Source organism: Chrysoperla carnea, chromosome 1 (genome assembly GCF_905475395.1).
Source record: "Chrysoperla carnea chromosome 1, inChrCarn1.1, whole genome shotgun sequence".
Classification (NCBI taxonomy): domain Eukaryota; kingdom Metazoa; phylum Arthropoda; class Insecta; order Neuroptera; family Chrysopidae; genus Chrysoperla; species Chrysoperla carnea.
Window position 1 is genome coordinate 28,997,733 of NC_058337.1, and position 19,524 is coordinate 29,017,256.

Consider the following 19,524-nt stretch of genomic DNA (forward strand, 5'->3'; position numbering starts at 1 on the left):
TACGATTTCATATAAATTTTTTGTTAATTACACAAATTGCTTATAAAATTTATGTCATCGATTTTAGTTGAGAACCGATTACTTCACTGTGTAATAAATACATTCTTCTAAGAATTAATTTGCAAACAAATAGAAACTTTCACTAGTTCATTATCATTCTTGTTCATCACCTTGGTTGTTTGTTGCTTGTGTAATATACACAGGTTGTGCTGTATTTGCTTGCTGTGATACCTAAAATTAAAAAAAAAAAATAATAATACAAAAGAGTTTGTGCCCTCCTTGAGAACAACTTGTCACGTTACCCCAAGGCAAGATGTCTCCGGATAAGAGGTGATATTTTAAGCAGATGAAACTTTAGGATTCTGTCGAGGCCAGACGCCGCATAGAAAGCACGGAACTCCTTCGCCGGGATTGATAGATTCAAGGTTTTGAACCAAAACATTCCATAATGACATCCTTTAGGTGCAAATGAAATGTATGGAGGATTCATCGTCCTCCATACAGGCCCTACAAGTGGGATCATCAGAAATCCCCAAATCATGAAGGTGGTAGTTCAATTGACAGTGTCCTGTTAAGAGTTCCGTCACCCTTCTCTATTGTGTTCTTGTGAGTTTCAACTAAGCACAGTCGAATGGCCTAGCTATGGTTATGCACTGTTATACCAGTAAAACAGTTTATAAAATATAATTACTTTCTTTTATTATCTTTATTATTTATAATTATTGATAACGGGTAAGTAACCTATTGGTATAAATTGGAACTACTGAAAAGGCGGCCCACTTCCTGTTTTTAAGTACAAATTTTTATCGCCAGTTGGCGGGATTTATCTGATTTGATTGGCCTTTCAAAATGTTAAGTACAAGTATTGCTATTTGGTAGTCTAAAATGGAACTTCTTAAATCGAGTCCACTTCTTGTTTTTAATAGTACGAATTATTATTGCCAGATGGCGGGTTGCAACTCCCAGTTATCATATAATAGACAACTTTTTTTAATGAGGTTATTATTTTCGAGTTTAGAAGAAATTTTGAGTTTAATAATCGAGGCAATATATTAATTTGGTTTTAAAGCAACAATTACCCTTTTTTATGTAGGAGTGGCCTAGGTACGATTATATATCCGTAAGTATAACCGCCTGTCCTATCAAATGACGTTTATAGAAAATGATGGAATTTCCTCGACTATATTTTACTTCGCATTCCAAAAATTGGTCAGTCTTTTTTTGAAAATTAGACTTGTACTACTTACTTGAATTAACTGAGGTTGATTTGCAGTAGTTGCTTGCATTTGTGGTGCCGCTTGTATGATAATTGGTTGAGCATTTCCACCACTTTGTACTTGCATTCGTATCATTTGTAACTGCTGTGGTGTTAATTGCACAGGTATCTGTTGTACATCACCATTTGGTGTTACAATTTGTTGCACAATTTGTATATTTGGTGTTGTTTGCTGTTGGGTATTTGTTACATTCGTTTGTCCAACAGTTGCGGTACTTGCCGCTTGTTGTAGTAGCGCCACTTGCTGTGTAGTTGCATTTGTACTGGTTTGTTGATTGTTTGCCTAACCAAAGAATAATTTTTTTTTTTATATATTACATGCATGTCTATATTATATCATCTAGGCTAGCAATTTTAAAAGTGTGTTTCGAAAAATCCTGATTCTCTCTATAGCCTTTTAGCAGAAATAAAAACAGCTTAAAATACAAAATAAATTAAGTATTTTAGACAGTGATCAATTACTCTTATAAATAGCAAAGAACCCCGCACGATTAGATACGAAAATGGCTTTCTGTGAAAGTTTTTCTAACCGCTCCCAAAATGTCTTTTGTTCTGTCAAAAGCCTTTACGGCTACAAAAATTGTTAAGGGGTGGCTTTCAGGCTACAGGCGATTAAAGATACACAAACATTCATGACTATGTTCAACAGTGATTCACACATTCCATACATGGTAGCTTGAAATTACCCATTAAAAATTTTGTGACTGTGATTGTGTGGGGTCCTTTCAAGAATAGTTTTGTATGTTTCAAAATTTTATTGAAGATACTTTTTTTGACAAATGAAATTGGCTTTGTTGCGAACTGTCTTTTTTCAAATTTTATTTATAAACTTAAACTTTCTCTGCCACGAAAATAAAATCATAATTTTTGTATCAAGAATTTATTTGTTTTATATGGATTATTGAAAAGTTTTTCCTTCGCCTCAGTTTCTTTCAGACTGTAGTTCGCTGTTGTTTAGAATGTTTAAAAAGACGTTTGATGTTGAACGTGGAAACACTAGAGGGACATGTATCGACTACTGCTTTGCTTTGGAAAGACCTTCGTCTTTGGAGTTTTAATGCATGTATGCCCTCTAATCAATGACTGCTCCGGTTTATCGTTTTAAACGGAAATTTAGGGTTGCCTATCTATATAATTTATATTAGTGAAATTTAATAAAACCACGTACAAATACCTGATCTAATGGATTTACTGTTAACGTTTGAATTTGTTGAGGTTGAACAATTTGTATTGCTTGCTGTGTGGTCGCCTGCGCAATGGGTGTTGTTTGTTGTAAAGCTTGTTGATGTTGCTGGGCTAGTTGGAAATAATAGTGGATCTGAAAAAAATGTATAAATAATTCTAAGGGTAAAACTTAATTGATTCATTTTTTTGGGAAGGGCACTAGTCCACATTTATTCGAAATCGAGTTAAATATGCGATAACACTTTACGTTAAGAGACGCGTGTTTTCACCAAAAACGGGTCTAGTTCAACTAATATTCTTTGAAATATGCCACTGTCATTTTCTGCGTTTATTTTAGGAAGGGCATTAGTCCAGGATATCCTGCGCTTCCCAAAACAAACTCAGAAAATGACAATGGCATATTTCAAAGAATATTAGTTGGACTAGACCCATTCTCGGTGAAAATATGCGTCTCTTAACGTAAAGTGTGCCCGCATACTTAACTCAATTTTTTAGATTACAAAATGGCCCACCGAAGAAACGGAAACTATTGAAGATGCTCCGTAACAAAATTAATCGTATTAAAAAAATTAATATTAAATTGTTTAGGTTTTTATAACAATAAAGTCCAGTGTTTTATTAATAATATAGTTTCTTATTTGAATATTCTTGTAAATTTTGGGAAGGACACAAGCCCAACACCTTTTTTTAACATTTTCTGTCACTTCCAATAAATAAAAACACAAAAAAGAACTCTGTTGTGTTAGAATAGACCTATTAATTTCCATAAACTATTTAGAAACTTCAATAGTCTTTTATTCAACAAAAAATTTTTGTACCTTCTGTAAAATTTAGTCTGCTGGAGATGTGCCCTTACTAAAATAATCGATTCAATTGAAAATCTTTGTTTAGAAATGATTAATTTACCTGATCTGCATTAACCGATCTAACTTGTCCATCTTCTCTAGGTTTTGAAGCCTTCAATTCATCGCGTGGTACAATATCAATTAAGAAATCAAATTGATCATATTTGGTAATTGCCATGGCAATATCATTACGCTAACAATGAATATAAAACGAAATTAGTACTTAATGTAAAGAAATGCTAAAGATAAATCGAATTTACGCAATTTATGTTCCGTGCAAATTTTTTATTAATAAATTCGTGGATCACAGGGTGAACTTAACTCTCAAGTGTGCCATTCCTAAGTAGCCTTTATTAGATGTATGACCAAACCGTGGATCCGAGAATTGACGCAATCATAGAGGATTAGCTGATCACTTTGAATGCAATCACAGATTGAAAATATATGTCACTTAAATAACATTGTACGGAACACTAGTGCATAATTTCATATATATAAATGAAACCTGTAATGTACGTCGCTTGTTGTCTTCGGTATGGACCCAAGCTCTTAATGTTAATTCATGTATAAATATTTCAGCAGCCTTTGCAAATAACATTGGCGCCTCAGCAGAGATCATCTTAACTTCTTCATCTAATTTCATGATTTTTTTAATTCTAGCCAAAGGTAATGTTTGTTGTTTTAAATCCATTTGTGTGATTTTTTTTATATCTTCCATTACCTTCGGCCAAAATGACGCTAAGGCAGTTTGTGCCTCAGTTTGTGTTGGACTTAATTCGGCCGCTTGTGTTTCATCTCGAACTTCAGTTTCGGTTTCACCGCTGAAAAAAATTGTAAACAATTATATTTTTTGCAAATTTAGTGAAAATTTTATTCTTAAACTATTGATACGCACGTGTTTACAAAATATACAGACATTTTCTTTATTTTCCTGTCTTCAAAATTTTCTTTAGTAGAATAAATTAATATCGAAGAATATCTAAATTATATTCCTACAAATTGTTAAAATGAGCATGAGAATTACATACTAGCACTTAGTATTTTTTTCCATGATAATTGCATATTTTTATTTATTTCGATTTTTGACAAGTATTATTTAAATCTCTTTTTCCGAAAACAAATTGATGAATTTAAAAGTGTGCGTTCTGAAGTACATTTTGTCGTCTATTTACAATATTGAGCACTAGTTTAATATATTTAAGATCCTTTATTCAAGATGAATAGGAACCAAATTCATAAAAACTATTAATATAAAGTTAATGTAACATCAATTTACTTAGTCCTAGTAAACTATAAACATAATATAAAATCTAACTAATTGGTTGAACAATGTATTATATTGACCTCCTAATGACCTATAATATTGAAATACAAGACATATTCAAAACAAAATTTAGGTTGAAAAATCAATTAAAGATATTGAATGATACCACTCCATCGAAGATTGATGCACACCATTGGGGGATACTGAGAAATCGATGCAGTGACATATATTCCGTGATTTGGTAACATGTTGATTACCTTAACTATAAGATAAAATATAATCTCTATATCTTTACAAGCAAACATTTTAAGTTGCTTAATTGCTTATGAAAATAATATATGCAATATATATTACACGTTGCTAAATTTAGTTTACTATGATATAATAATGTTTAATTTTAACCACTCCTAGAAGAAAAATGCATAATTTTTAATTTAAAACAGATGTGCAACTCTCTGAGAAATTTTTACAATTTTTAGTTCTAAGGTGCCTTATTCCAGTTGGCTCTACGTACTATCCAATGATTGGGCAATCTATTAGTTTTGAGAATAATTTACCTATATTTTTATGGTAGTTGGGGAAATAATATTTTATATATATATTAAAATAAATAAATAATTCGTCTTTAAAATTTTGCATGTCGTTAAAATTCGTTAAGTTTTGTGTATATTCTCAATTAATTGCGTTTATTAACTTTTTTTGGACCATTTGTGTAGTGACTTTGTTTAAGTGTTTAGGCCGTTTTAATTATATTCATTAACTATTTAGATCGTTTTAGGTGTGTTTGTAAATGTATTTTCTGATTTTTTTTACGGGATTTACTGAGTTGATCTTAGTGTTTAGGTCTTGTAAATCGTGTTGTTTACCTTTAGGTAGTGATTATTTGTGAATTGTGATTATTATTGACTATTAACAAAGTAACATGGTTAGACATTGTATCTATTTTGTTTCAAATATTGCAATAAATTATTATTTTATATTATTTTACTTGTTATTTTATTTAAAAACCTCACTTTATTTAATTAGAAGACAAATAAGTACGAAAAAAATTAAAAAAGTGATTAACTGAATAGAAATAATTCAAAAAATACCTAATTTCCGTGTGTTTTTATTATTGTCCGATTTTTTTATGGTATTTACTGGTTTTATTTTAGCGCTTAGGTCTTGTTAATCGTATTTATTACATTTAGGTAGTGTTTATTTGTGATTATAATTGACTAATAACGAAATAAAATGGTTTAACATTGCATTTAACTTACATCAAACTAATAATTAATTGTTATTAATAATGTTCATATTAAAATAAATGCTATTTTGTTTCAAATATTGCAATAAATTATTTTTTTATTAATATTTGTTATTTTATTTAAAAAAATTCTATTTATTTTATTTATAGGAAGACAAATAAATACAAAAAAAATTTAAAAAAAAAAAAAAAGAAGATAAACTGAATAGAAATAATTCAAAAAGTACCTAATTCCCGCCATTTTTTTTTAAATAGTACACTGTAAGTGCCTTACTTCAGGGGGCTTTTTGGACAACATTGCATGTACAGTAGAGTTGCCTATCTATTTATTAAATAAATTATAATCTGTGGTTGCCTATCTTTTTATGTAATAAACTATAATCTGTAGCTCATTTCCTTATGTCGTATTTCAATTTAACTAAATTTTATTCTGTAATCAAGATTTAGAATACATTTCGTAACAAAAACATTAATTATGATTAATCATGATAAAAATTAAATTTTTAATGACATCAGCACGGTCATATCATTATCACATGATAAATAATAAACAAATAATTATAAATATATTAATAAGCATGCGCATTATTTATCTAATACTATTATGTTCATGAACGTGTACAAATATTTAATGTAAATAAATATGAAGATGAATAATATCTAATAAAATTACACCTGAAAAATACCTTCAATCAAACTTCAATATCGAATATAGTAAACGTGTGAACTTTACTTTAGTTGGCAATTCTGTAAGATATTAGAGACATTCACCGCACTTGTCTGTGTTTTTATTATTTTTATTAAAAGAGTACGTGCATATATTACGTCTATTGGACGAATGTTATTGGATTTTTAGAAATGTCTGCGAATGTTAGTTTACCTATAAAAAATCTAGATGAAGGCGAGATATTAGATTCTGAATCAATTACAGATTCTGAAAAGGTATTTATCATTATTTTATTTTATCTTTACTTTTTTTTTTCTTAAATAATCTCATAAGACCGCATATTCGAGGTCCAATGAACTCACATTCTTAATTCTATTTTAAAATTATCTTATTTAAAATTTAAATGAGAATCTTTAGTTGGAATCAGAGTAAAACAATATTTCGTTTAATTGCGTTTCATATGTAAATTTTAGGAAGATTGTAGCCCTGAAGGTAGTATAGTTGGCGAACGACTTCGTGGCGATGGACAAGAACAAGATTTAACTGTAAATAAAAAAATTGATGATGATGAGGATCGTAGGAATCCTCAATATATTCCAAAACGTGGAAATTTTTACGAACATGACGATCGAACGTTAGAAGATGATGAGAATTCAGAAAATGAAAATTCTGATACGACTGAAGGTAATGCAAAAGTTGAAAAAGATACTCCACGTTCGCGAAAGAAGGTTTGGGAGGAGAAAGATGGTGAAAAATGGGGTCATGATTTATATATTGAAAAGGAACAACAACCAAAAACTAAACAGGAATTGATTAATGCTTACGGATACGATATTCGTAATGAAGATGGCCCTCCAAGAGCTAGAAGGAGACGACGATACGGGTAAGTACTATAAAAAAGTGCAAATGATTTTAATTAAAAAATTTCCATTTTTTTCAAAATAAACATTTGGTTTTTTTAAGAATTTATTCGGAAAAGTGTTTTAAAGCTGATCATTTCTCAGATATTTTAATATCTAATTTGAACTATTTTTCTTCTTTTAAATGGCTACAATTTTTTATAACAAGCCTTTTCAAAAAAATTACTATAATAAAAATTTATATTAACCTACTTAACCTTAAAAAAATTGTTCCTATTGATTTTTAAATTTGAATTTATTTGCTGTTCATACCAATTTAGTTAATTATGTGGTGATTTCATTTCGAACTAATTGTAGGGTAATTTTAAATTCAAGAACTTTTGAATAGTTCAAATAAATTAACAAGAAATGTCTAGAGTAGGGAGTTATTTGCATCCCAATTCAGGGAAATATAAAATAAAATGTAAAATATTTTACACTATTTTGTGTATAAAATAAAAGTACTCGAAAGCTTGCAATATTTGTCTAAATAAAGCACTGATATCACTGACAAAGCAAAATTAACACTTTGCTTTCAAAATGTCTGGTATTATCCTTATCCTTACTTCCTTACTAATATAAATGCGAAAATAACTCTGTCTGCCTGTCAAAAACTACTCAACCGATTTAAATGAAACTTGGTATAGAGATATTCTAGAGCCTGAAAAAGGACATAGGCTACTTTTTAAAGCTTTAAGGAGTTGAAATAGGGGATAAAAGTATATATATGCATCCATATAAAATATAATTATATTAATAAAGCAGTGTATCGTTACCATGGAAACGATAAGTTGAATTAAACTAAAAAAGTTGTAGTAATCCCATAAAAAGAATGGGCTATGGCAACCCTACTAGACTGTGGGAGGAGGGATGAAATTTGTAATGCCATATTGGGATACAAACTTTACCCATAAGATTGATTTTAATCATACTTTATCCACCGAGTTGATCTGGCAACCTATTATTTCTTGAAAAGGTGAAAGCTATAATTTCACATGAAAATTATCCGGTTACCTTATGGGTAAAGTTGACATTACAAATTTTTTTTATTTAGTAAACCAAACATAAATAATAAATAAATAAGTTAAATTTGACATATATAGATAGAAATAAAAATTCGATGAGTTAACAAATATTACACTCAGTGCGTAGAGCTTGTGTGGACGAATTGTCTAAGGTGTTTGGCATGAATCCAAGTGTATTTTTTTCAATTCTCTTTAATAATGTATTATTTTGTTTTAAGGGTAGTTTTCATTTTGGCTCTTGAGAGAATGAATATCCTTGATATGAGAGATCTTTTTCATATGATATGCATAATCCCTATTATCAACTCTTAATATTCGAGTTAATATTTAATTTTGAAATTCAATAGTTGTTTCCACTCTCTTAGAGAATGAAAAGATTCTTCGAAACTAACTAAATATTATTTTTTAAAACAATCTTAAAAAAAGTTACTTTATGTTACAGTCGTGGCCCAAATAAATACACACGAAACTGGGAAGATGAAGAAGCATATAACCGTTCAACACAGTTACGTACACGTAAAAATCCGAAAAATCCACCAACTGCTGAAGATTTTCCACCATTAAATCCAACAGAAAGAAAATCTCGCAGTGTTAGTCCAATTAAACATCGTAATCATTCAGATTATAAGAATAATGATAACAGTGGAGATGCTAGTTCCAATAAAAAAGAGCGTGGTGTTCGATCAAATAAAAGCTGGAAAAAACAAAAGAATTTCGATGATAAAAAAGCAATTCCGATTGAAAATAATATACCACCACCACAACCCAAAGAAAGGTCAAATAAAACTCCAAAAGTTTCTAGAAATAGTAGAAACGATGAAGTGGTACATGTTAAAGAAGTCTCATCAAAATCTCAGCAAGTAACAAAGAATCCAAAAAGCAGTCCTGGTCGTAATATAAATCAAACACCACAATCGAAACCAAATAAATATCGACAAGAAGATCAAATTCAAACTAAAATTGCTCCAATTACTTCACAAAGTTATAGTAATTCGAATCGAAGTAAACAAACTACTTCAACCATGACCGAAAATATTATCAAAAATGATACTTATGAGATTACTAGAGATATGAATAATTTAAGTGTCGATCAACAAGTAATTGAAAATAGTGGTAACAATATTACACACCCACAGCAAAATAATTTGATTAGACAAGCTAGTGTTCCACCACGTTTGCAACAACAACAAGCACAGCAGCAACAACTTCAACAGCATACTCAAAATGAACAACAGCGGATGGGACCGAAACGTTACAGTTCATTGCGACAACGATCTTTACCAGAAACAACACCACAAACTTTTCCACAAACTCATCAGATTAATTCAACTGGCTATTATACACCAGGTAATAAATTAGTAAAGGATACTTAGAAAGAATTTTACAACCAGGTCTCTAGTACCATGACTTGTGGCCGAAACAACTGTGCATTTCCTGAACATTTAGCGTCATACTCTCTGTTAGTTACTAAAAATAACTGCTTAAATTCCAATAATTCTCCATACATGATTATTGCTTAGAGTTCTCGCAAAACAAAGCAAACTTCTGCTAATGAGTGGAGGTGTTAGCAATCTCCCATAGTAGCCTTAAAAAACATTCTAGTGAATTTTAACCTTAATTACGAAGAACATACTACGAGAATCACAAATTTCGGTGAGGAGAATCTTAAATGCAGGGGAAAGGATAGCCTATTATACCAATAACGAAGACCGGATTGACATTGTATCTCCAACTATATATTTATATTATCTTTGTGCATTGTCTGTGTTTAATCTTTTGCTACACCTCCCCTTTATTTTCAAGATTCATGATTTTAAGAATTTATGACCATAGAAAGTTTTAATATACTCATGAAAATCAGAATCTGAATCAAGAGAAACAGGGATTAAAGAATAATAAGAATTAAAGTGGAGATCCATTTTAAAATCTTTTTTTTTTTAATAATCTGTTTTAGAATTTACAGCCGGTACCCCACAACAAACTGATACAACACATCCAATCCATCAACAGATGCAAATGTCACCGAATCCACCACAATCTTCGCTAATGATGAATCAAATACCACCACAGCAAATAATCAGTCAATCATCACCAAATCCATCAACCGCATCTGTTATGGGAATCCCGATACCACATACAAATGCACAAGTTCGTGCCGCTCATATCAATACAGCAGGTGTTTCTGGACAACCACAATCGGTTGGTGGTGCCCCACCAGCACCCCCACCACATCATCAAATATTAAATGCACAGTCAGCTATAATGGCTGCTGCTGCGCATACACAAGTGAGTCATCAACAAATGTTGAATGCACAGCCAATAATTACTCATGCATTACCGCAACCTGCTCCGCATCAGCCCATACTAACACAAGCGCAAGGTTTGTCTCCGCAAACTCAAGCTATGCTGAATGCGCAGTCACAACAAATATTAACAGCGCAGGTTTGTCATCATCAATCATATGATATGTTTTGTCTTTTCTTCTACTAACAAATTCATTTTTTGTTTGTTTTTTGATGTTTTTTGTTTTTTACAAAATGAGTAACCTAATCAGAAGCGTAACTATATTTAAGACAAAACAAGTGAATGTTACAATAGGGGATTTGCACACCCCTTTCCATTATTTGTATTCAACTATTGTAGAATATACTTAAAACAATGTATGATCCCAAAATTTGGTGTTTAAATCTGAGACAAATTTTTGCATTTTTTGTCGTGAAAAGTATTACAAGTTATCAACTTTAGGTTTCGATGTTAAAGATACATTATAACATAAAAACCTGTTCATTGATAAGCCCACAAAACGAAGGGCGATTGTATCCAAAAGATGCGATAATATAAAATTATTATAAAATTTATTTCTTTAAATATGCCCCCTCTAATTAACATCGCGCTTAAAATAATTTTTATTGGAAGTATTTATGAAGTAATACTATAGACTGTGGTAATACAATATTTCAAATTTTTTTTAATCTTACGAAAAACACTTAAGGTAGTATGGTAGTGTTGAGGGTCACATTTAACTACTATTTTTTTCTAAATTTATTGAAAAGATCATAGTTTCCTACGTAAAGGAGATCCCGCTGTGTGATGGCCCATTTTTAAGAATTTTTTCAAATTGCTTTTGACGAACAATGAAAAAATAGAACTTTGAAAATTTTATCATTTATTAATTATTATTTTAAGATTATGTAAAACAAATTTCAAATAATCATCTATATTAGAACGGAAGTTGTACCACTCCGAAGACACCCGTCTCCAAAAATGGTCGCTAACGCAAAAATGCAACGAATGAATTAGAATCAGCTGCAAGTATTAAAAATTAGATTTTGGAAGATTGTTGAAAAAAATATCATGATTTTAAATTTATTAAAGATTTAAATTTTCATGCGTTTACATGTACTGAATCTACCTTATAAATTTCAATCGAATTGGTTGAACCCTTCTCGAGTTATGATGGAGGCTGGTCATTTACGAATCCGATCTCACTTTTAACGTCCTGAAATATCGTATCACAAGGTAGTGGGTGCCATTGGAAAATTCAAAGTTAGGGAAACTGGGGGGTGGAGGGATGAAAAACCTTAAATTTTCTAGGTACCATTTTTGAACTTCCCTCTCGATATCTAAATCGACGATTTTTCACTCGAAATTATAATCAAGTCAAGAGTTATTAAGGGTAGATACTTTGGAAATGAACACATTGTATAATGTTCATAAACGTGGATAATAATAAAGATAAGTTTGTGTACAACTTTTTATTTTCAGTGAAAATAAAATTATTACTTCTAATTCATTTATTACAAATTTTAGAAAAAAATTCTTCCCACGTATACAAAACCACATATATATACACTTATATGTTGAGAAACAAATTTAAATTCTGTTACGTTCCTGACAAATTGCATGACAAAATAATTGTATTGTGTAATTAACAAATATTAATCTTTATATTTTGTGTGTGTGCCGATTATTTTTTGTGAATATTGTTTGTGTAATTTTTAGACTCATCCACAATATGGTGCCCCACAATATCAGGTACCAAATGCAGGAAACGCAAGTGGTGTGTATAATATACAGCAAGCAGTAAATGCTGGTACAACGGCTTATATACCATCACAACCGAATGGAGTTATTAATTCTGTTTACGGGCAAGCACCACCAGGAGCTCAACCTCCTCAGTACACTCCGGCTCCATATCCCCCATATCAACCAGCGTACACTGCACCACCGGTATTCATTTTGTTTTTTTATTAATAAAATAATTTGCATGTTTAAGTAAAAGTTTGAAATTCAAAAAATTTGGTCATGATTTAATTATTCATAATTTCATAATTGGCATTGCATAAACATTCAACTAAAATATATTATTGGAAATTAATTAATTCGATGTGTCTGATACACTGCTTTACAAAGAAACAGCGAGTTTAGGAAAAATAAATTTCACACAGACTTACTTTAAATGTAGACTGACAGTTTTATTATAGAAAATATCCCGCGCTTAGGTAGCCGTTACATCATGGACCGTCTGATCCGATTTCCTATATTTTTTCGGAAGTTTTTCATTTATTTAAACTTGATAACTTTACCGGATTTAAATCATAAAAGAAATATTACTGAATAAACTTAATATGTTTCTGTTGATTTAGGCTCAGCCACCTCAAGAATTATATCAAACTCAAAGTGGTATCACATATTATTCACCACACAATCAACCGGCTGCACCAAAAGCACCATTAAAACGTCCCAAAGCTGCAATACCAATACTTGCACCACCTGAGCGTGCCAATTCAGGAACATCTTCACGAGGTCGTGGACGTAGCTCACCAACAGAAAATAATAATACGGGTAGTGTAACACCGCCACGTGGACGTGGTCGTATATCACCAAGTGAAAGCGACAACAATTTTATATCTCGTGGACGAGGTAGAAAAATGTCTAATGAAAATAATACATTAGATAGTAATACTGATCAACAACCATCACCAGCTACATCCGATGCTGTTGAGAGTGTGACACCACAATCAGAACATACTGAAACGACTGATGATGCTGTTAGAAATTTAGATTCGAATAAGAAATCTGAAATGTATTCAGATGTTGTAGAAACTACTGAGAATGTTGCTCAGAATGGAACTGATAGTTCAAATTAAAGGAGAAAATTAATGGGAAATTGTTTTGATTTAGTAGCGTTTTCTCTTGTAAGCGTAACAAATTGAGACAGTGTGGATTACAATGAGAGCTCCTTTAGTTTATATTATGGATGAAGATGATGAAATAGTAAACTTTGAAATGACGCAAGCATGTATTTTGATTCTAGAAGAATCTTTTAATACTCTGATTACGCTACTAATTTTATTTCATAGATGTTATATAATTGTTTATATAAAAAAAAATTGAAGATAATATATTTTTATTTTTGTCTTCATAAGGAGTTCCAACAAATATATACTGGGAATCGTTTGTCAAAAATCAAACGGATAAGTACAATAACTCATACCAAAAATTATTTAAAAGAAATTTTTATGGGATACTCGATTTAAACTTAACTTCTGATAAACTTATAGATCGATTAGCGAATGCATTTTATGCTCTGAATTTATTTAATCACGGAAAATTTTGTCAATTCATAACTTAGAATCGACACTTTACAATCAGTTTGTATCTATTAGTGTTGGTTCGAAAATTAATAATTTTATTTAAAAATAACAAAGAAGTAGAGTAAAATTTTAAATTTCAAGATTTCATATTATAAAAATGCTAACAAAGTTTATTTGAAACTTTGCGGGGCCATAGATTCGTCATCACTGTTACAGAATTAGAGCTTTGACCTTTCTTATGATATTACAGTAGAATCTCGATAACTTAAACCTCGGTAACATAAAAACCTCTGTTACTTCAAAAAATACTATGTTCCCTTCCCATCAGAGCCCAAAACCTCTATAACTTAAAATACGCAACCTCTATAACTTAAATAAATAATCTCTGTATAGGCCCTCAGTAACTACATAGAAACATGTACATACCTCTATATTAACTAGCGTACATAGAAACATATACATACATCTATATTAACCTTTACCTAACATAGACTCTTGATAACTTAAAACCTCTATAACTTAAAATATTTTGTGTTTCCCTTGGACTTTAACTTATCGAGATTCTACTGTATATGCTTGTATTATTACTTTTATGGTTGATTTTTATGTCGTAGATATTCAATTTATGAAGGTATGGTTTTCGGCTATAAAAATATACTTACGCCAGTTCCTTGAATAGCGCAAGAATAGTGCAAAATATTTCAAGCATTTTAATTTATTGTTTTTTATAATTAAGTCTGTAGTCACAGGGATATCACAAAAAAAGCAAAGAAATTTTATCAATACATTGAGTTAAAGAGAACTATCCTCATGAGCATCAATTGCAACGTAAACGCTACTAATACAACCTTTCCATAGCTTTTGTCGAAAAATCTCATAAAAATATCTATAATTTTTGTATAAAAAAAGTTTGAGTTTTGATGTATTATCCAGTAGAGAGTATAAAGCGTGTTCACTATATAGATATGTTATACATAGTGTACACTGAATATTATACAATTGTATGTATATTTAGATGAAAAACCAATTTATTTATTCAAAACAAAATTATATATATAAATATAATTAAAATATGTTAATTATGGATTAATAAAATTAATTGTTTATACTACTAATTAAAACATAGAAATATATTAAACAATATTCTTCTCATTAAACTTAGATAAATCACTAATTTAGTAATGAATTTATTAAAAAAAATTGAACTTGAAGATTACCAAGTCCGATGATTATTGTTACGAAATGCTTTTTAGCTTTCATCATCTGAATCATGTCTTGTGTACAAGAACATTAACAAAAATTATAAAATCTATTTTTTTCGCCCTTTATAAAACAAAAATCTACTCAACTTTAATATCTTTAGATTAAACAATTCGATTTGTGGATATTTATATACAAAAAAATATTTTTAGCTAAGAAAAACCGATCTGTTATTTAATCTTCATTAACTATTAGTATTTAAACGCCACACTTTTCGTACGAGTTTGAAAAACAATGCTTGTTACAAGCTTCTCACAATGGTACAAATAAAAAATAGACAGCAATGGATATGTTAAAGAAAATATTCAATTTATCACATTGACTCTTAGACATTCTGTCCGAAACAAAAATGAATCGTTATTTAAAATGTAATAATGTAATAACCGCGTGCGAAAAAAATTTAACACGTAATTTACCCGGGTTTAGTCAATGGAAAAAAACGGGTAATATTTTTTTGTAATTCTTTTTCTATAATTTTGTATTACAGAAGTGTTGTTTAATGTTAAACAAAATTATGATTGTTAGAATTTGTGACTGGATAATAACTTGAAAAAACAGCTGAAGGCTTTTCTTGCTTTTACAGCAGGTAACTTCAAGTTTATTGGACTAATTTATTCATTGTTAAATTTATTTTTTGACATTGAACGTAAATTTAAAATGAAAATTTAAACGATTTTTTATGCAGTTAAATGTTTTAATTGAAATTTACGCTTTATTTTTTATTCAAGAAATTGTTTCTCTAAATAATTGAGAAATTTTTTTATTAAGAGAATAAAACAAATTAGTATATTTGATTTAATTATTTTTTTTTTTATTATTATTTATTTATTATTTCGACAATTTTGAGTAATACGGTTTTTATTTGGGAAATGAAATTAAGAAAAGGGGGCCTATTTATTGCTTTAAAAAATAAGACTTAAAATAGCACTGTGCTTATTCTTAATCATTTCTTTGAAATTTTCAACAAATTATGTAATGTATACTATTTTGATTTAGATAATTTTAGATTTACATCACCCAAATGTCTAGGGCCAGACGTAGTATTCGACAAACATTTCAGAACGATTGGAAATTTGTGAGACTGTTGTCAAGATCGTGTTTAACAAGTTTTTCTATAACAAAAATGTTTATAGCCAGAAACGTCTCTCATAAGAAGCTTAGAAAAATAATAATTTTCAAGATGTCGGGCCACAAACACTTTGCCTTTGTTGAGATTCAGACAATATGATTCGTCCATTTATTTTCAATTTATCTTGCAACACATTTAAAAATATTCCAGCCCCCCTGAAAGAGAAGTTCCTACTCCCTAGCTATGCAATTTTTTTATATTTTAAAAAGTTGTTTGACTCAACTTTGGTAATGGTCTCTCAAATTTTACAGCCGTTTTGAAATGACTGTCAAATATTGTGCTTGCTCCTAGACCTAAATTTGGATCATTGAAAAATATTTGATTGTTTTATTTTTATTATTGTTTTCTCATTATTTTTATTTAATTTTCTTTTTTTATTGTTTGTGTTTTCAATAACGATGTAACTGATTAGAATTGCTTACAAAAAAAGTTGCTATTTTGTATTAAAAGAAAAACGAAAAACTTTTATGTTTAATAAAAATTATATATTGACACCGAAATTAATTTTACAAGTAAATTTTTTCCTAAGTTCTCCTCGAAAATTAAAAATATTTAGAATTCTCACCTTATTATCTTATAATTATTTCCCTTAAATGATTTAATATCAAGTAATTCTAATGGTCAGCATAGTCGCGATTACCTGAGTTCAGTCTTCGGCATCAGACCTTCCCTCATGATATTAATATTTAAGTATCATGTAACACTTTAAAAGCAAGTCAAACAAGTGAAAATAAACAATTGACTGAGTTAATTGTGGAATACTCTATATAGACAGTGTTCAATCAAAAATTTTGCTAGGAATTTTTGTTTGTTTTTGGAATTTACATACCTTGAACAAATTTGTTTACAAAAAAAAATTTTTCTTGAAAATTGATCTCTGACCCTCATAGTATTGTTCGATGGGTTTAGTATGAAATTAGAATCATTAGACTAAATATTTGAAGCTACACCTACAAATTTTCAACTCTATCTTTTATAGCTTTTGAGAAAATAGAAAATAGTTTTTCCCTATTTTGGAGACGAGAAAAGGAAAATACATTAACGGAAAAATATTTCAAACAAAAAATTTTCATTTTTAGAACAGTTTATTTAAATTTTTGTTCTATCTGTTATTTTCCAAAAAATAGATCCTGCGAGCCTATTATCTAATTGGGCTCTATTACTCATTTGCGAACTCAAAGCCACTTTTTAGTTCCTGAACACGTAAAAATTTCAACTTAATAACTCTTTTTGTTTTTGAATTACCATGCTCCGGGACAAACGGAAATGGACTAAATAAGATGAATTTATGAACATCTAAATCAAAATTTTTTTGTAGCATCAATATTTCTAAGCGTTACAAACTTGAGACTGAACTTAAAATTTTATGATATATTTCATAATCCTATATATATAAAAAGGGGGTGCGGCAGAGACCTTCGGATCTTAAAGCTTGTTCCATTCGCTTGCTTTCCTCTCGACAAAAATAAAATATTGTTTGAATTTGATCGATTAAGTCGCTCAGAAGTTACACACTCACATAGGATTACATATAAAGAGTATCACACTAATTGAATCAATAACATTTAATAATTTAAAAAAAAACCATATATCCATCAGAAATCTCTATTTCTATCTCTATATATTATAAATGCGAAAGTAAGCATATTTGTTTGTTACGCTTTCACGCTTAAACTAGCGAATGGTTTTTAATGAAACTATACAGCAATATCGCTCATACTTCAGAATAACACATGAGATATAATTTATAAAGATATATTAATTTAAAAAAAAAATTAATTTAATTTGACTTTGAGATTTCTGTAAAATTAGTCATTTGACATTACCATAAATTATAGATTTCTATAAAAATAGTCAATATAAAATATTTCACGGCCATCTTTTCTGATATACTCAATGAATAATAACGACTATTATACATTTAAAAAAAATAGAAAACCATAAATATATTTTACCTGTGTAAAACAATCCTTACCATTATTTCGAGTGTTATAGAAAGGGGATAAGCAAGAGCAATCTTTATCAATCTTTACTTTTAAACCCAACAAAGCGGGTGGGTAACACTCTAGTTTGTATATAAAACAAATGGCGTGTGTATTAAATATTGTGAATTAATTCTGACAAATACACCACAAAACACAGTAGCCTTTAATGTGTTTGTGACTATTTCACGTCAAAATAACAAACCTTGTTTTTATGAGATGACTTGTATTTTGAAGAATTTTTCTTCTATTTTTGTTACGTTTTGTTACTGCTGAATTTACAATGCTTAAATTTGAAGAGAAAGTATGTACGTTGTTTTCTGCACTTCAAGGCTAGGTTGCGAAACGTATGTTGTTGAATTATTAATTTTGAATATTTATTTTATTTGCAAAATATTACAGTAATTATTTTAACACAATTTCAACTAACATTTAAGATTTAACGAAAGAGGATCAATGTCCTCCTTTTAAATCTGCCTCACTAGGTGGACCATACTGTTTTTCCCACCAGGTTAAGTATTCCTTTTTACGTTGTTCTCGGCGAGCAAAATAATCAGGATACTGAGCCTTTTCCATTGGATGCCAATAATCCAATACCCAATCGGGGGGAATGACTTGACGTTTGTATGCAACACCTCCTGGTGATTCAGGAACTGAAAACCCGTTACATAATTAAATAAAAAGATTAATCAAATGATATAATATTTACATACATTGTCGGGGTTGATAATGAATATATTTAAAAAGCTCAGCTTCGCCCTCTTTAAGAAGTTGTGTAGCTTTTACCAAATCCTTTTCACTTTTATTTTTATCGAATCGGTCTCGTAGAAGTACAGCTTGAAAGCGGTATCCTTCTCTGCAATAAGAAAGTATTATTAGACATTGCTTCCAAAATATTATCCTTGGGTCAAATTATGTAATATACACAAACCTGCGATCATACCAGCATTCTAAATTACGTAAAGCTCGTTTGTACAAAGTACAAACTTGACGTGCATGACTTGGTGTTGAAACAGCCATTCTTCTATATTTTAAAAGAAAATAGACTTATTTTTCATTCAGTTTTTGATTTCTCCTCATCAATCTGAAATATTCGACTAACTTATCAGCTGTTTTCTTTAGAAATAAAATCCCCTAGACAAATTCGAA

General features: G+C 29.8%; 3 protein-coding genes across 6 annotated transcripts; 1 reads left to right on the forward strand and 2 right to left on the reverse strand.

Annotated features, from left to right (window-relative positions):
* Nucleotides 1-5: 5 nt before the first annotated feature.
* Nucleotides 6-4,413, reverse strand: LOC123290896 (nuclear transcription factor Y subunit gamma). Of its 2 annotated transcripts, none has more exons than XM_044871262.1 (6): nucleotides 4,202-4,413; nucleotides 3,812-4,127; nucleotides 3,368-3,499; nucleotides 2,445-2,594; nucleotides 1,248-1,559; nucleotides 6-231 (listed from the first exon to the last, which is right to left on the reverse strand). In XM_044871262.1, exons 1-6 carry the CDS (start codon nucleotides 4,222-4,224, stop codon nucleotides 154-156), a joined length of 1,011 nt encoding a protein of 336 aa, XP_044727197.1. In that variant the 5' UTR covers nucleotides 4,225-4,413; the 3' UTR covers nucleotides 6-153. The 2 variants fall into 2 exon arrangements, with proteins under 2 accessions (XP_044727197.1, XP_044727198.1); XM_044871263.1 differs by having other exon boundaries at nucleotides 8-231; nucleotides 2,451-2,594.
* Nucleotides 4,414-6,566: 2,153 nt separating this feature from the next.
* Nucleotides 6,567-14,128, forward strand: LOC123290892 (protein CASC3). Of its 3 annotated transcripts, none has more exons than XM_044871255.1 (6): nucleotides 6,567-6,758; nucleotides 6,957-7,366; nucleotides 8,850-9,754; nucleotides 10,362-10,849; nucleotides 12,410-12,637; nucleotides 13,054-14,123. In XM_044871255.1, exons 1-6 carry the CDS (start codon nucleotides 6,675-6,677, stop codon nucleotides 13,555-13,557), a joined length of 2,619 nt encoding a protein of 872 aa, XP_044727190.1. In that variant the 5' UTR covers nucleotides 6,567-6,674; the 3' UTR covers nucleotides 13,558-14,123. The 3 variants fall into 3 exon arrangements, with proteins under 3 accessions (XP_044727190.1, XP_044727191.1, XP_044727193.1); XM_044871256.1 differs by having other exon boundaries at nucleotides 10,362-10,693; XM_044871258.1 differs by lacking the exon at nucleotides 12,410-12,637 and having other exon boundaries at nucleotides 10,362-10,693; nucleotides 13,054-14,128.
* Nucleotides 14,129-18,759: 4,631 nt separating this feature from the next.
* Nucleotides 18,760-19,497, reverse strand: LOC123290900 (NADH dehydrogenase [ubiquinone] 1 beta subcomplex subunit 9). Its single transcript, XM_044871270.1, has 3 exons — nucleotides 19,307-19,497; nucleotides 19,089-19,231; nucleotides 18,760-19,028 (listed from the first exon to the last, which is right to left on the reverse strand). The coding sequence occupies exons 1-3, from the start codon at nucleotides 19,393-19,395 to the stop codon at nucleotides 18,829-18,831; spliced, it is 432 nt and encodes a 143-aa protein (XP_044727205.1). The 5' UTR covers nucleotides 19,396-19,497; the 3' UTR covers nucleotides 18,760-18,828.
* Nucleotides 19,498-19,524: the final 27 nt, after the last annotated feature.

Bases quoted from the DNA above. Each gene is read 5' to 3' on its own strand.
- LOC123290896 (XM_044871262.1), bottom strand. From the start codon at position 4,224: ATGTCTGTATATTTTGTAAACAC. The intron at 3,500-3,811 runs GTTTCATTTATA...ATTCATTGTTAG, and splicing joins ACAAGCGACGTACATTACAG to CGTAATGATATTGCCATGGC. The intron at 1,560-2,444 runs GTACGTGGTTTT...TTCTTTGGTTAG, and splicing joins ATCCATTAGATCAGGTATTT to GCAAACAATCAACAAACCAG.
- LOC123290892 (XM_044871255.1), top strand. From the start codon at position 6,675: ATGTCTGCGAATGTTAGTTTACCTATAAAAAATCTAGATGAAGGCGAG. The intron at 6,759-6,956 runs GTATTTATCATT...TGTAAATTTTAG, and splicing joins CAATTACAGATTCTGAAAAG to GAAGATTGTAGCCCTGAAGG. The intron at 7,367-8,849 runs GTAAGTACTATA...TTTATGTTACAG, and splicing joins AGAAGGAGACGACGATACGG to TCGTGGCCCAAATAAATACA.
- LOC123290900 (XM_044871270.1), bottom strand. From the start codon at position 19,395: ATGGCTGTTTCAACACCAAGTCATGCACGTCAAGTTTGTACTTTGTAC. The intron at 19,232-19,306 runs GTTTGTGTATAT...TTCTTATTGCAG, and splicing joins GAATGCTGGTATGATCGCAG to AGAAGGATACCGCTTTCAAG. The intron at 19,029-19,088 runs GTATGTAAATAT...ACGGGTTTTCAG, and splicing joins TCATTATCAACCCCGACAAT to TTCCTGAATCACCAGGAGGT.